At 42.1% G+C, this 17,385-nt stretch overlaps 1 protein-coding gene across 3 annotated transcripts in view; it reads right to left on the minus strand.

Annotated features, from left to right (window-relative positions):
- The window catches only part of ELMO1 (engulfment and cell motility 1), a 291,965-nt gene that overhangs the window by 229,209 nt on the left and 45,371 nt on the right, over positions 1–17,385 (minus strand). For all 3 annotated transcript variants that reach the window (XM_079947572.1, XM_079947570.1, XM_079947571.1), the window contains exon 2: positions 707–860. In XM_079947572.1, the coding sequence (XP_079803698.1) occupies positions 707–784 (78 nt within the window). In that variant the 5' untranslated portion in view covers positions 785–860. The remainder of the gene's footprint in view (positions 1–706; positions 861–17,385) is intronic.

Raw genomic sequence — 17,385 nt, forward strand, 5'->3', positions numbered from 1 at the left:
AAGGTAAAGGTACCCCTGCCCATACGGGCCAGTCTTGACAGACTCTGGTGTTGTGCGCCCATCTCATTTAAGAGGCCAGGGGCCAGCGCTGTCCGGAGACACTTCCGGGTCACGTGGCCAGCGTGACAAAGCTGCATCTGGCGAGCCAGAGCTGCACACGGAAACGCTGTTTACCTTCCCGCTGGTAAGCGGTCCCTATTTATCTACTTGCACCCGGAGGTGCTTTGGAACTGCTAGGTTGGCAGGCGCTGGGACCGAGCAGCGGGAGCGCACCCCGCCGCAGGGATTCGAACCGCCGACCTTTCGATCGGCAAGTCCTAGGCGCTGAGGCTTTAACCCACAGCGCCACCTGCGTCCTCCAGTAGCACCTTAGAGACCAACTAAGATTGTTATTGCTATGAGCTTTCGTGTGCATGCACACTTCCTCAGGTAGTTTTTTATATTATCCATACAAATTCTAATCCACCCTTCCTTTATGAAGAATTCATGAAATTGTATAAATCATCAATCTATAGAAAATTACAACTTAGTTCAACCAATGGCTGAAGAAGACACCCCAAATGCAGCAAATGTTCAGTTTAGGCAAAAAGTAGGTAGTAGTTTCATAATCTTATATACATGGTTGTCTGGAAGGCAAAATGAATATTAAAACCTGCCTATGTAAAATTTCTCGGATATGTAGAAATACACAGAATTGGCCACTTACTTGATCAATTTCCGTCAACTTGGGGAAGGCACCAGGCCATTCTATAGCCACTTTCACGATATCTGCGGGAGGCGGCATTTTTAGTTGTTACTGTTCTTCAAAACCAGTGAAACTGAGAGCTAAATGCTGCAGAGTGTCTCTGTTTCATTCACAGCTGGAGGAAGAGAAAGAAGAGAGAGTACTGTTTAAAACATATTCAAACACAAATACATCTATTTGCATCATTTGTCAGGTACACAAAAGGTGTGTATGTTTCTGAAAGATTACACATATTCACACACTAAAAGTTTGAAATTATTCAGTACTATATTGCACAGCATGCAACTAGACAATCTGCTCAAAAGATGGCTGAAGCACTAAAATGTACTGTGAACAGCAGCCATGCACTAGATAGGTTTTTGAAAAAAAACATAGAAATTATCTGAACTATATTGCTAGAGAAAGGCTGAAAAAAAGATTGAGCATTGCATTCCAGAGTTTTGGAGAACCAAAATAACCTGTTAGATATTCTAGTCCATCACCTTTCAAGAAGCATTACCCATGAAGGTATGACCAGAAAACATTTTCCCTTTAATTATGGCAATGATCCTTTGTATGTTCACAAATAGATCATTGCACTATAGCAACCAGGATGTCAGGAGGAAGGCAAAATAGAACAGCGCTAGACAATGCAGCAACATCACTTGGAGAGAAAACGCATTCAACTCATTATATATATAAAGCACTTCTGATTTGGAATATATGGGACTCATCCTTTAACAAACTATGCTTTCATGATCTAAAATAGCTTCATATAGTTACACTGCCATGCAAACCAACTGGACAACATACAAGCTCCACTTAGAACTGGAGCAATATTCCATTAAAAACAAGTTTCTAGTCATAAAGATGGAAGCTTGAAAGAAAAGAATAATGAGTGTGAAAAATAAGATATTTAGATGTCCCTGCTGTAGGACTTGTAATTTAAAAGTATGAATCATGAACTTCAGTTCAGATATCAATTTATGAGATGCTAGGACTTTCTCACTGTAACGGCATAAAGGCCAAAGGAGTAACTGAAAGATAGCTTGGGAAATAATGAACCAAGCACAACTACCAGAGGCTCCAGACTTTGAAGATTGTGGGGCACAAAGGGAGGGGCACCAATAAAATCATACATAGAATCATTTTTCCAAAGTCTTAGTCTTGGTCATACAAGCCAGCCCTACTTACCAGACCTGATAGGTCAACCACTACCTGCCTGACTCCATCAAGGGCTTTGTAATCCACCATGTTCATATAACACAATATATGTGCTTGGTCACACATGCCAAAGCACTATGAACTCATGAACTCCAAAGGAGGGCTGTCATGATTCCAGAGTCCAGCAATGACCACCAGGGCAGTGAATCAGAGGTGGTAGTGTTACCATCTAAGGAACCAGACTACAAGTCCTATCTCCAAGCCTGATGCAAGAGAGTGGGAGCCCACTGAACCAGAGCTCACAGCACCAGGGTCTGCAGAATCGGAGCCAGGACACTCAAAGGCACCTTCTCCTGAACCTGAGGATCCAAACACCTTTCACAGTGCCTCTCCAGTCCAACAGTGTAAAGTGCATCAGGTCAGATGTGATGGAGCACAAGGCCATAGGATGGCACTTTAAGAGACACCAATTCTCCACATTTTTTGTGGGGGCGAGGGAGAGGTGGACTGGAGGTTGGGATCTTTGTTCACATCCTACTCTTGTTGGACAAAGTGACTCATTGGGAGCTCTCCATGGTGCTGAGATGACCAGCCTCTCTGGCGCCTTGGATCAGTGGGACCACAACAAGACTAAGGAAGCTACTCTCCCTAACAAGTAACTCCCTCCCCCTGCCCACTCCTTTCCTCCTCCTTGTCTCCACTGTCATTGCTCAAAGGAAAAGCACTCTTCACATGAAAGTTGTTACCAAATCATAAACTGGAAATGAAAATAAGGCTGCAGTCCTAACTAAGCACGCTTACTTGCATGTTAATGCTGTAAAAATCAACAGAACTTACTTCAGAGAAAATATGTTTAGGATGGGGGCAATGATGTGAAATACACCATTATTTCACTTTCAAGTCTAAAATGTGGGACAAAGCTTCTGTCTGCTCCCACCCCCCTCCATTTTTTGTTTTGTTTTTTGATGCTGCCACTGGTGAGGGGGAACCCTCCGGGATTGCCTCTGCCTATGCATTTAGGATGGCATATAAACTAAAACTGAGTCTTTTAAATCAACTTGTCTGAGTTCTAATATTCACACAACAGCCATCTTTTCTTCCTTCCTTTCCACCATAAAGAATCCATACCATCAGGAGTGTGGAGGGGTAGGGATGATATAACGAGTTACCATCCACATCCCCGTCTCTCACTCTCCTCCGCATTTCTCTTATGAATACAGACGAGAATAGAATTGTGTTCACACCCTGCTGGCTTCCTCTGCGCGAATCAGAGTAAAAAAAAGGAGGCATGTGTCTGAGCAAACGTACACTCCTCCTCAGCTAGGCATAAAGACAATTACATCAGCATGGGGGTCTTTACAGAGCTAAGAATTTAGGTGTCTTTTCCCCCTTTTTGGTAAACATGCTCTCATTTTCGAAAGCAATAGCCACAGTTCTGCTTAGTTTAAATTTTAAAAGATTGGAGAAGGTAAAAAGTCTGACATATTAAACATGTGTCATTCTGACAGCTAACCAAGATATGCAGCATTTGTGATTTTGGATGAGGCTTAGGCAACTGCAGAAGAATGCATTACACATCATCCCAAAGTTTGGCAAAAATTAGAAATTTAGATGCCAAGAGCAGTTTTTAAAACCAAAATAAATTACACCATTAAAGTACGAGCTCTGGGACTTAATGATAGTCAGTACATTGTGTATTCCTTCAGAAAAGTACGGTAATATCAAGCACACTGCAGTTTTTTGTGAGGGCCGGGATATCCTGCTGCGCTGCAGTAATTAACTCATAAGCTGAAAGGGTTGGGAACATCCCTGGTGCAAGTCATTAATAGGAAATGCATTAGTTCTCAATTTGCCTACAAGGCTCTGGGAGATTTAATTCAATACCTGAGCTGTTAAAGGCAAGCGTTGTAAACATATAATTTTTTAGAGTGTCAGGTTTTGAGCTGGAGGGGCAGTATACCTGTATTCTTCCCCGAATTTTGTTTTTGTTATAATATTCTTCTGTCTGTAAATAAAAGTTTACAGTGTGCATGCAAGGAGTGTGTAGTTTGCCTCTGAGTGGATGTGTTGCCAAGGATACACATGACCCAAGGCTATTTTGAGATATTTCCTCTGTTAGCTGCCCATATGTTAGTATGCAAGGACTGGGATCAGGGTTCCATCAAAAACATCTTTAACTATAAATCCCAAGACCACCTGTAGTAGACAAGCTGTCGGATTTGTCTGAATAGGCACCCGCAGCTGAGTTAAAATGTGACCAATTACTTGATTACAGCCAGACAGTACTATCACCACGGAAGACATATGGTGAGGGGGGAAAACACTAAGAAGTGGATACCAAAACACATGCTTGGACAAAAGCACTGTTCGAAATTAGCCAGGCACCAGGAGCATTTTGCACCTGGCTTTTGACCACTTGTGACCAAGTGAAGATGCCTGGGCGCCAAGATGGCTCCTGACATCATCATCTGGGGAACATTGGATCAGGACTGTTTTCGTACACTAATACCCCATCCTGGAAAATCCTATTTTATCTGTACAATCAGAATGAATTTCTGGAATCAAATTGCTTTTTCTGTGCAGCCTGAGCAGGAGCAACCACCATTAAGAAAAAGAGGTCAGAATAGGCCAATATATACCTGTAAGTGGATTGTCCCTGGATCAAGTGATTTTTCTTCTTTAAGTTCTCAAATCTCTTAACCCAGATCAAGGTTGTCATGTGAACTAACCAGATGTTTAATTGAGAATCAATCACAGTCAGTCCATCGTTTGAAAAATAAGACTTTAGAGAAGTTTGCCCAAAATGGCAACTAGGCATTCCGCTTTGGAGACAACAAACTTGGTTTAAGGAGCCATTTGGTGCCTAGTTTATATATTTGTTTCTAATACTGGACAAAAGTGGGTTCTGGGTCTGAAACACTTAACACACTTACCATATTTTTTGCTCTATAAGACTCACTTTTTGCCTCCTAAAAAGTAAGGGGAAATGTGTGTGCGTCTTATGGAGCGAATGCAGGCTGCACAGCTATCCCAGAAGCCAGAAGGGCAAGAGGGATTGCTGCTTTCACTGCACAGCGATCCCTCTTGCTGTTCTGGCTTCTGAGATTCAGAATAATTTTTTTTCTTATTTTCCTTCTCCAAAAACTAGGTGCGTCTTGTGGTCTGGTGCGTCTTATAGAGCGAAAAATACAGTAACTGAAACACTTAACACACTTAACTGAAACACAGACAACTGCCTTTAAAGAAGGTAAGAGCAGCCCTGGTGGATCCGGGAAGCGTTCAGCTCTTACAGTGGGCAAGCAGATACCTATGGGAAGCTCATAAGCAGCCATTACAATAGCCACACCCTGGCAATACTCTGAGGGGTGTTGCCTCTCATCCTGGAAGAAGGACGCAGCAATCATGACTAGCAGTCACACTGACTTTTAGCACACTGGGTTTTTTACAAGTGGGCCTAGTCTTGTGAAATGGTCTGCCACTTCCTCCGTATCGCCCCTTTCACTTTGAGTCTTTATTCACATTTATGGCTCACTCCATCTCAAAGAGTGAGTAACAACTGCAAAATACACCAGGGATATTAAAACACCCTTCTCTGAGGACACAGAGACTGGAAAAAAATGAAATTCTTGCTGCTCAAGAAAAGGGATGCAAAGCAGGAAAATTGCTTTAAAGTAAAAGGTAAAGGTAAAGGTACCCCCTGACCGTTAGGTCTAGTCACGGACAGTTCTAGGGTTGCAGCGCTCATCTTGCTTTCCTGGCCGAGGGAGCCAGCGTTTGTCCGCAGACAGCTTCCGGGTCATATGGCCAGCATGACTAAGCTGCTTCTGGCGAACCACAGCAATACACAGAAATGCCGTTTACCTTCCCGCCGGAGCGGTACCTATTTATCTACTTGCACTTTGATGTGCTTTCAAACTGCTAGGTGGGCAGGAGCTGGGACTGAACAATAGGAGCTCACCCCGTTGTGGGGATTCGAACTGCCGACCTTCTGATTGGCAAGCCCTAGGCTCTGTGGTTTAAACCACAGCGCCGCCCACATCCGTCTGCTTAAAAGTAGTAAATGTTAATAAAAAGAATAATTTTCTAACCCAGCTTTTTTAAAAAGGTGCATGTATGTGAATCTAATAAACCTATTTGGGCATAAACATCTGGGGGAATGTTTCAAAACTGGGGACACTTCCTGACTTTCAATCCAGCATGTGGGTCACAAAACCAGTTTTATTCATGAGATTCATTAGGCTTTAGAAACAATTACAGCTTAATCCTATGTATGTTTACTCAGCAATAAGTCTCACTTTGTTCACTTAATTCCAAGTAAGTGCAGATAGTAATAGCAGCCTCCCTGCTCTTTTGCTACGACAAACACAAGTTACTTTTGGAACAAGAAAACCAGAGGCTTGAAATTCTCGTTTCATGTTTCATGAAACACTAAATGGATGTTTCACCATTTCTTGTAGTTAAACTATTTAAGAATATCGGTGATCTCTAACGATCAGTTGCAATAGACTCTTAATACACCCCATAAGATGATTCAGTTATAAAGCATAAGAAAAAAACAAATTCAACTTCCAGTATTAGAAAAAAAACATTACTTCCTACAAAGTGAGCACAAAGGGGACACTGTAAAGGGTAGTGGGGCGGTGTTGCATAGCCACACGTTGCTAAGCACAATTGTTATACACACACACACACACACACACACAAACTGCTTGTATTCAAGTCGAAAGGCCTATGCTTTCAAAACCTGAAGCAGCAAATTTAACAGAAAGGGCCTTCTGAGAACAAGCCTGATTAACAATTTTAGAAAGATAATACATACTAAATTAATTCCCCCAAGAGAGTTATTTTTGCGTTTTAATAGCATGGATGAGCAGCCAACTCTAAAGGAGTTGTAAATTCTGTCTGCTGGATAATAATACATTAAAGCCAGCACAGTGAATTCACACTGCAGATATGCAGAGAAGCTTCCTTGCGGCATTCTTTAATCTGGCAAATGTTCAGCTGTTATCACCTCTGATTTGAGCACAATGAGCCCAACCTTAAACCAACTGAGTGAAACCATATGCTGCAACGCGGTGGGCAGGCTATAGCCCTCCCACCAGCCGCAGGCAGCATGGCTCAGGGTCAGAGGCAAGGGGACACCACCCAGCAACATCAGGAGTTCTCCATGACTGTTGCAACGTCTGATTTCACCCTTATCTGGTTTAACTACATCATAATACATAACACAAGAGAAAATAGCAGTCAGTACCTGATATAAGCTTCCAAGCTATTGCCATAGTAACATCCTCAGCATCGACGTGCCCCTATGATTTGCAATCTCCTTTGGCTCTAATGTCTAGGTATAATTCAGACTGCGGAATCTGGTCTGTAAGCTCCTGCCTATTCAGAACCTAGTTATGTTGCCATTCCAGAGCTCTCCGTCAGAATTGCGGTTTTGTTCATAATTTAATGGCACTGCAGCCCACAGAATGCATAGCCGTTGAGCAATGGTTGCACTATAAAATCCTAGTAACAGAAAGCTACCGAATACAACAAGCTACCCACACAATACCCGCTCCACATTTGTAAGGACATGGGTCACTTAGTGAGGTAGTACATACACTTTGGAACTCCCTGCCACTTGAGACCAAGCAGGTGCCTTCACTGTGCCTGCTAAAAAACATTCCTCTCAAGACCACCCTACCCAGATGCTTAGAAAGTTGAGGAAATTTCAATCTGTTTTAATATTTTAACTTATGTATGCTTTAAAGTAGGGTTGTGAATTTTTCTTGATTGTACTACTACTACTACTACTACTAATAATAATAATAATAATAATTTATTATTTGTACCCCGCCCATCTGGCTGGGTTTCCCCAGCCACTCTGGGCGGCTTCCATAGAAACCAAAAATACAGTAAAATATCACACGTTAAAAACTTCCCTGAACAGGGCTGCCTTAAGATGTCTTCTGAATGTCAGGTAGTTATTTATCGCTTTGACATCTGATGGGAGGGCGTTCCACAGGGCGGGTGCCACTACCGAGAAGGCCCTCTGCCTGGTTCCCTGTAACCTCTGCTTCTCGCAATGAGGGAACCGCCAGAAGGCCCTCGGCGCTGGACCTCAGCGTCCGGGCAGAACGATGGGGGTGGAGACGCTCCTTCTGTTTTATCTTTTGTAATCTGTTATTGTAAATCAAGCAATATGTAAAGTTTATTAAATAAATAAATTTGCAAGGACGCTGCCATGACCATTATGATGCTCTCCTAATGCAAATGTAACTCTGCCAGATCATCTGGCACGGCAGTTCACATGCTGGCTCGGATTAAAAATATTTGGATATTGTTGAAAAATACTGATTTACTAGACCTGGAATAGATTTGGGTGGCATGCATATTTATGGTATGATAAAGTAAAAGCACATGAAGGATTCCTGAATCACATAATGAGAAAGTCAATACACAAGGTATGGGATAGATATAAAACAATTATTGGAATGAAAAACACCTAGGTGGCTCTCACCCTTGGAAGCGATATCAGTGAAAAAGTTAAATATGAAAGGGAATTGGGCCACCTGTAGGGATTTGTTAATTGAGGCAGAAGACCAGTTAATTGAAAAAAAATGAAGATGTAAAAGAATTTATGACGAATTGGTTACAGTACCACCAGGTAAATGATATTTTTAAGATAGATAAAAGAAATGGTTTTGATACAATAAGATCAAGGTTTGAAATAGACCTGTTGGACAATAATGTGAAATTATTATTGAAAATGAATAAATTACTGTTAGAATGACATACAAAGCATGAAGAAGTTAAAGCTCTAATGATACATTGGGCTAGGGATTTGGGGTATAATATTCAAATGAAATCTTGGGAGAAGTTATGGAGAGAAGAAATTAAATTTACTGCATGTTGTTTGCTGAAAGAAAATTATATGAAAATGATGTACTGTCGGTACCTTACACCGAGTAAAATTGCAAAGATGCATAAAGTAAGTTCAAAACTCTGTTGGAAATGCAAGGAGAAAGAACGTACATTTTACCATATGCAGTGGTCTTGCAATAAAGTGAAGGCTTTCTTGGAGATGATTTATAATGATTTAAGGAAAATGTTTAGAAATACATTTGTACTAAAACCAGAGGCCTTTCTGTTAGGTGTAGTAGGCGAAGAGATACCTAGAGAAGATTCTGGGCTAGCAATACTCTTGCTGCTGTTGTTGCATACATAAATAGTCATTTATGTATGCAACAACAGCAGCGAGAGTATTGCTAGCCCAGAATTGGAAACAAGAAGTACCATCGAAAGATGAATGGCAGACGAAACTGATGAACTATGCAGAGACGAAGAAATTGACAGGGAAGATCTTAAACCAGGAAGATCAGGTATTTGAAAAAGACTGGAATAATTTTTTACATTACTTAAAGGGCCATTGTAAACATCTAAAATCACTGGCAGGAATGTGAAGATGTTTGTAATGTGAAATGCTTATCATATGGGTTATTTAAAATGGAAAAAATTACCACCAGTAACTGGATAATTTAAAGGGATGCAGATAACTTTGCATTATAGAAGGGACCCAGGGAGGGAGGGAGGGAAGTCCGATGGTTCTAAGGAACGTTTTATTTTTTTGGATGTGTGAAATGGTTAATGTAATAAAGATATACAAAAATGTGAAAACTATATATCCACCTGGCCTTGCATTCTGGTTTCAAAACAGGCCACTCAGACATCTCTGGAAAATTCACTATCAGGTTATGAAGATGACAGCCATTTACTGGGCACCAACCTGGAGTTTCATTAACTATCCTAGCTAACAGCTTCCAGAAGACCTAGATATTTCATAAATTTGCCTCATCCTTTTAAAAGCCACCCCCACAACCCACCCCTGGCAAAAACAACCACTTCCATTTTTCTGTCTTCAACTTACTACCAATGAAGTTTGTTCAGTAACTGTGAGTTCTAATAATATGAATTGGGGGAGGGGGGTTTCTTTCCATTAACTCTTAATAACAGCCACCATAATCCCATGCACTTTACAGTGGTGCCCCGCAAAATGAACGCCTCGCAAGACGGAAAACCCGCTAGACGAAAGGGTTTTCCGTTTTGGAGGCGCTTCGCAAAACAAATTTCCCTATGGGTTTTTTCCCCTTCCCCCCCCTTTTCCTAAGCCCTAAGCCGCTTATCAGCTGATCCGCTAAAAACTGCTAAACCGCTAATAGCGCTAATCCGCCAAGCTGTCAATGGGCTTGCTTCGCAAGACGAAAAAACCGCTAGACGAAGAGCCTCACGGAACGGATAAATTTCGTCTTGCGAGGCACCACTGTATTATGTTCACCCTTAATGTTTTTCCTAAACAGGCAAGTTGCAATTGCATTTACGTTTGCTTTTAAGGAAGATGCTCTAAATCCCAGTATTGGGGGAAGGCCTTTCTGTACCACGTGTTCCCATCTGCACAGTTCCCCTTTTCAAAACATCAGCTCTCAGATCCTAAAAACATGGTGATACACATTACTGGTTCCTATCCAGGAAAAACCCCTTCATGGATCACTGCCTTGCCATGGCAAAGGGGCTTGAATAACTCAGAGAAGCTATGAACTATGCCAAGCAGGGCAAAAAAACCGAAGATCATGGCCACTGGTCCCACCACCTCCTGGCAAATAGAAGGGGAAGAAATGGAGGCAGTGAGAGATTTTACTTTCTTGGGCTCCATGATCACTGCAGATGGTGACAGCAGCCACGAAATTAAAAGAATCCTGCTCCTTGGGAGAAAGGCGATGGCAAACCTAGACAGCATCTTAAAAAGCAGAGACATCACCTTGCCAACAAAAGTCCGTATAGTAAAAGCTATGGTTTTCCCAGTAGTGATGTATGGAAGTGAGAGCTGGACCATAAAGAAGGCTGATCGCCGAAGAATTGATGCTTTTGAATTATGGTGCTAGAGGAGACTCTTGAGAGTCCCATGGACTGCAAGAAGATCAAACCTATCCATTCTGAAGGAAATCAGCCCTGAGTGCTCACTGGAAGGACAGATCCTGAAGCTGAGGCTCCAAGACTTTGGCCACCTCATGAGAAGAGAAGACTCCCTGGAAAAGACCCTGATGTTGGGAAAGATGGAGGGCACAAGGAGAAGGGGACAACAGACTAAACAACAACAACATCCAGGAAAAAGACAATGGTGCATGCAAGTTTTGTGGTTATACCCCATGCACCAAGTAAGAAAAGCATCACCAATAATTGAGGTTTGTAAGTTTATCACATCACAGTCAATATGTAAAAAATCAACATAGACGGTAACCACAATTGGAACCTACTTTTGACATTCCTAAACTGAATTCACACATGGAATACAATTGATCAAAACTTACGGGGAGCCTAGTCAACTCAGCTGCTTTGCATACAGATTTAGTATTCTGTTTCAAACGAAATTCCACCTTCGGAAGACTCATCATTGCAGTGTCTAATTGTCCACATAAATGACATAGTGGTTGTTGAAGGAAATCTAATGGAATGAGTTAAGGCGAAAGACCAGCATCCTAAAAGGCAGCACAATCTTTTGGAAAACTCTTAAGAGCCTCTTAATCACCCTTGTTTTCGTTTTTTAAGCTTTCTCCGCAAACAACTGTGTTTTGCTGCTGTGCTCAGGAGAAATCACTGTTTGCTTAATGCAGCTCCACAAAGGCTCTCGCAGCACGAAACATTTCAAAATAAAGTTTTCAACTGAAGTAGGCAATTCAGAGCTTCCTAGGGTGTTTGATGCCTTTCAGGAAAAAAACAACCTTCAAGTGCTATAATTTTGCAGGAAAATTTGTTGCGCTGTGAGCGGAAAGGTGATCAATTTTGAAGTTCATCCTTCACATTTCAAAACTGATTTTTACACCAGAAGAGCTCAACTGCTTCGAACAAGGAATGTGCTCTTTAGCTTTCAGCCAATGTACTTATAAGCAGAGTGGTAACCGATTGGTCTTGATCCTAACGCCATCCTAGAGTTACCACTTTCCACAGAGGGAGGATGGGTGCATAAACTGGCTATCATTTGTGTGGGGGTGTTATTTAAGTAAAATCTATCCAGGATAATAAGTACACAACTCCAGGTATTCAAAATGAACTGACACCCCCAAATAGGTCTATCAAGTAGTATTTGCATTTCCACAAAGTTTAGGAATGCTCCAACCTAACTGGTGCCTAAGTTTAGAAAAATATTTGCACACCCGCTAATGAAACCTACCAATAATCAAAATAGTTAAAAGTTACATTCCTTAGTTATCTGGGTGTTATTATTTTGTTCTTGATCATTATTTTAGGATTTATTTCATGCACAACATTAGTCTAATAATTGGTTTTTATGTTAATTTCATGTCATGCTTTTTCAGTTATTGTAATCTGTTCATCCAGATTTCTAGTAACTCACTGGAAGTTTTCTATTGGCTTTTTGTGACTCAGATTACTCCAGAAAAGAGAGATAAACTCAGAATTTACAATGAGAATCCATGTTGCCAAGCAAACATCAGTGGGGGGGGGGGGGGTTGCTATCAGACACAAAGCTCACTTCACCATCTACCTCTGAGAATATGTCCCATGGTTTCTTCCAACCAGGTATAGCACCTATAGCTAAACATTATCTGGATGTTCTGTTCTAACACATCATTCTTTCCCCAAGGACAGTCAACTCCAATTTACTGAACACTACCAACACACAGCCAAATGCAACTTCTTGCAAGGAAAGTCATGAAAAAGATGTGAACACAGATCTTATACATGTCTACTCAGAAGCAAGTCCCACTGAATTCAACAAGAGTTGCTCTCAGACTAAGTGTATATAGGATTGCTGCCTTAATGACTTTTTGCTTTCAACTCTCTGTTCACCGACCAACCAGAATTCCCCAAAGATCTAAGATATTTTCCTTTCAATAAATATTCCTTGCTACTGAACACAAACATGTAATAGAACAGATCATGAAGAAAGTCCCACTGATCCTTCATTTTTTGAGAATTGCCTACTAATCCTAATGTACTGTCTATTGCTCAACAGTTCCCTGCCACTATACTGGACAAAAAAAAAATGCCCATTTTCAATAATCCTTTGGGGGAACAGGGGAATTATTGGATGTTCTCATTGGGACAGAGTATGTGTAAAGTCTAAGTCAACTTGACCCGGATTTTTTAATAGATTAAAAACTACTGCCAGTCACCAAAATCATGCAACGCAAATACTTTAAAAAGGTCTAAAAATACCCCCCATATAATAATAATTTTTTTTATTTATACTCCGCCCTCCCCAGCCGAAGCCAGGCTCAGAGCAGCTAACATCATACAAATAACACAGTATACATAAAAACAGGCATCAATTAATTAAAATACATCTTAAAATTAATTCAGATAAATGAAAAATCTGGACAAATGGCAGTTATGAGGTTAAGACTGAGAGCGGTTAATACATGCCAGGACCAACTGTTTTCACTGATCATATAAGGATCTGGGAAGAGGCTCGGAGGCCTCCTTCATGCCTGTTCTTATACAGTGGTGCCCCGCAAGCCGAACGCCTCGCAAGACGAAAAACCCGCTAGACGAAAGGGTTTTCCGTTTTGGAGGCGCTTCGCAAGACGAATTTCCTATGGGCTTGCTTCGCAAGACGAAAACGTCTTGCGAGTCTTGCGATTTTTTCCCGCTCCCCCCCCCCCTTTTCTAAGCCGCTAAGCCGCTAATAGCCGCTTTGCTGCTAATAGCGCTAATCCGCTAATAGGGTTGCTTCGCAAGACGAAAAAACCGCTAGACGAAGAGACTCGCAGTACGGATTCTTTTCGTCTTGCGAGGCACCACTGTACAAAGGAATATAGGTCAGACCGCCCCCTGGCCAAAGGCCAAGCAGAACAGCTCCATCTTGCAGGCCCTGCGGAAGGATGTCAAATCCCGCAGGGCCCTAGTCTCTTGTGGAAGAGCGTTCCACCAGGCCGGGGCCACAGCCAAAAAGGCCCTGGCTCTGGTCAAGGCCAGTCTAATTTCATAGAATCATAGAATCATAGAGTTGGAAGAGACCACAAGGGCCATCGAGTCCAACCCCCTGCCAATTTCCCTGGGGCCCGGGATCTTCAGAGGGTTGTTGTTTGCAGACCATAAGCTATGCATGTTCCTGGGAGAACAAAACATGGTACATTAAGGTTACCAGACCTTTCCCGGGGACAGTCCTGGATTTACAAATCAGTCCCCTGACAAAATCCTATCATTCCTACTTAAGTTGAAAAGTGTCCCTGGATTCATTGAAAAAAATATGGTAACCTTACTGTACATGACTACACATATCCAACTGGAAATGCTTAAGCACTACCAATAAATGGAGTGATTCATACACCCCAGAGAACAAGTGGTGAACCAAGACAGCTCAGTAAAATTCAGATTTCATCCCTTATTAAAATAAAGCCACATGCCTGATTTCCAGCACACCTTGATTTATTTGTGTTTTTATTTTTTGAGATTACAACCCTTAAAGTGAGCAGGGGGGCTTCAGTGAAAAACAGTTTGTCATCCAGTCCCTGAGTCTTACATAGCCAAGCAACAATGCACATCACTACTGGCCAAAAAAAGAGAACACTTTGGAATATTCAAAATATGTATTCCATTTTTTAAAAACAACTGGTTTCTTAGCACATTGTGGAGCATTGCCTTTAAAAAACAGCCCCTGCTGCTGCATATAGATTAAGAAGGCTGAATGTTGCTCAATTACAATGGCAATTGAGCTAGGAAGCCGTTTGGAAAAATAGCAGGTAGCTTTCCTTTTTAAAAGGTCAGAAGTTCAAGGCTCAAGCGCTCCATTTTGAATAAAAAACATTTTTAATTCAAGGGCCAGCTGTGCTCTTTAAAATGTATGCTTTTATTTTCTAAATGGCTTCCCCAGCTGAGCCCCTTTCTCTCTGCAATTCAAATCAGGCTCAAGATGCAGAATGTCTGAACAACAAGTTTATAGCCATGCAGGTGGTAGAGGGCAATGCCCCCTGCCCTCAAGGTCCCCACGTGTACCAGCCCCCCAACTACTTTTCCTCTGACCTACTTGTATGAGCAGGGAAAGTTTGGAGGGTGTTTTTATCTGCATATGCAGAAACAGTCAGTTCATACATCCATAGCAGTAAGAGAGAGGAAATGCAGCAGCTCAACCAGATGCCTTCACTTGCCCCAGCTGCAACAAAACATGTCTCTCCTGTATCAGTCTCTATAGCCACAGCAGGCACTGTTGACTTCACTTTCAAATGTGCACACCTCCACTGTCTCCCGAGACAAAAAGATGCCAACAGCTTGAACACCAGCAGAACAGTCCACACAATTAGGATGAAGCCTGGGATGTCGGAAGCAATAATGGGATGCATGGCCCCAGGTATCTTACCTGGCAGGTGAGTTCCTGTTCAGACATCAAAACTCTTTAAAACTCCTCTCACAGAGGCAAGCATGTGTCGCACGTCAGAACAGTCTGCCTCAGTTTCCATCCTCAGACATCTTTTGCAACTTGAATACAGTGGTACCTCGGGTTATAAACACCTAGGGTTACAAACACCTCAAGTTGCAGACTCCGCTAACCCGGAAGTCGTACCTCAAGTTAAGAACGGTTTCAGGTTATGAATGGACCTCTGGAACAAATTAAGTTTGTAACCAGAGGTACCACTGTGTTGGAAATGGTGTATCTCAAGATTAAAAAGTAGAGTTTGAAACGAAAGTAGTTTCTGAACTGCCCAGCTGAACTGCCCAGCTTCGACTACAGATTTTATTTACAGATCTTCTATACAGATCTTCAAGCACGAAGATCTGCACTAGGTTTCTACCCAACAAGAATTCAGGAAATCTATCAGCAAGCACAGTCTCGTTCTACCACCACACTGTACAAACACAAAATAACAAGAGCCATGGTTAACCTTAACTATAACTATAAACCTCAAACCATAGTTTACAAAGCTGGTTTGTCTCAGTCAACCATGGCTTTTTTGCTTTTGTCTTTTTTTGTTTTGTTTGTTTTGCTTCTTAAAGCCTTTTTTATTATGCATAACTTACTGGATACAGCTAAAATTACGGAGATATAGGCATTCAGTAGAAAAGAGAAGTCAAGCATGGAATTATATCATGGCCGTTTAAATACACACAAATGCATCACCCTTTGGCCTCATTTTAACTGTTGCTAACTCCTGCCTAAGTGACTAATGTGTTGGCTGGTTTGGTTTTTTTTAAAAAGTATCTTTATTAAAGATTTTCTTGGTTTACTAAAGTATGTGCAATCTCTCTCTCTCTCTCTTTTTTCCAAGTAACATTTTTTACAGATCATTTTCATTTGCTGAGACATTAGGAGGAAAAGGGGGAAAGAGGTGGGGGGTGGTGAGTGGGGGGGGGGGGGGGTCGGGTGGCGATGTTTCTATTATACTTAATATATGTGGGGGTTTGTGCCAGCGTCGCTTGTACAGGTTCTTTGCTATTCACTTGTGTTCCCTTGGTGGTGAGAGAGGTTGGCCCAGGGTGTGGTTGTTCATTTGTGATTGGCTGTGGTGATCTTTGTTTTCATGTGTGAGTGGGGTGGGTGGGTGTTTGGGGTCAGGTTAGCCCTTTGTCAACCATGTTAAGATGAGCAAGGGTTTAGGGCATGAACAACATGCAGACACACTTGCTCACTGGCAGAGCTCACGATTCCTCTAACTTTGTACAGTGGTGCCCCGCAAGACGAACGCCTCGCAAGACGGAAAACCCGCTAGACGAAAGGGTTTTCCGTTTTGGAGGTGCTTCACAAAACGAATTTCCTATGGGCTTGCTTCACAAGACGAAAATGTCTTGCGAGTTCCTGCGGGGTTTTTTTCCTCCCCCCCTTTTTCTAAGCCGCTAAGCCGCTTATCAGCTGATCCGCTAAGCCGCTTAACAGCTGATCCGCTAAGCCGCTTATCAGCTGATCCGCTAAGCCGCTTAACAGCTGATCCGCTAAGCCGCTTATCAGCTGATCCGCTAAGCCGCTTAACAGCTGATCCGCTAAGCCGCTTAACAGCTGATCCGCTAAGCCGCTTAACAGCTGATCCGCTAAGCCGCTTATCAGCTGATCCGCTAAGCCCCTAAACTGCTAATAGCGCTAATCCGCTAAGCCGCTAATGGGCTTGCTTCGCAAGACGAAAAAACCGCAAGACGAAGAGACTCGCAGAACGGATTCTTTTCGTCTTGCGAGGCACCACTGTATTAGTTTCCCCAGGCTGCACAGCAGGGCACATGTGTACCTATCTACTCAACCTAGTCATTGGTCACATTTATATGCAATGGCTTTATTGTCGTGAGCTAAGCCTTTACCATAGCAAAATAGAAAAGCGTTAACATATGGCGATAAACAGTGTCGTGAAAATGAAGATTAACAATCTGACTGAACGAACAACAGCTGCCCCAATGTTCTGAGGAGCTTCTAGCATTATTTAAGATTTGGGATGTTTTCAAGATCTGTGTAGTTCTATTAATAGCTGCTGATAAAGACTTGAGGATGGAAATGGGCTTGGTATATTATATAGATGACT

This window comes from Podarcis cretensis (genome assembly GCF_951804945.1).
Source record: "Podarcis cretensis genome assembly, chromosome: 12".
In the NCBI taxonomy this organism is placed as follows: domain Eukaryota; kingdom Metazoa; phylum Chordata; class Lepidosauria; order Squamata; family Lacertidae; genus Podarcis; species Podarcis cretensis.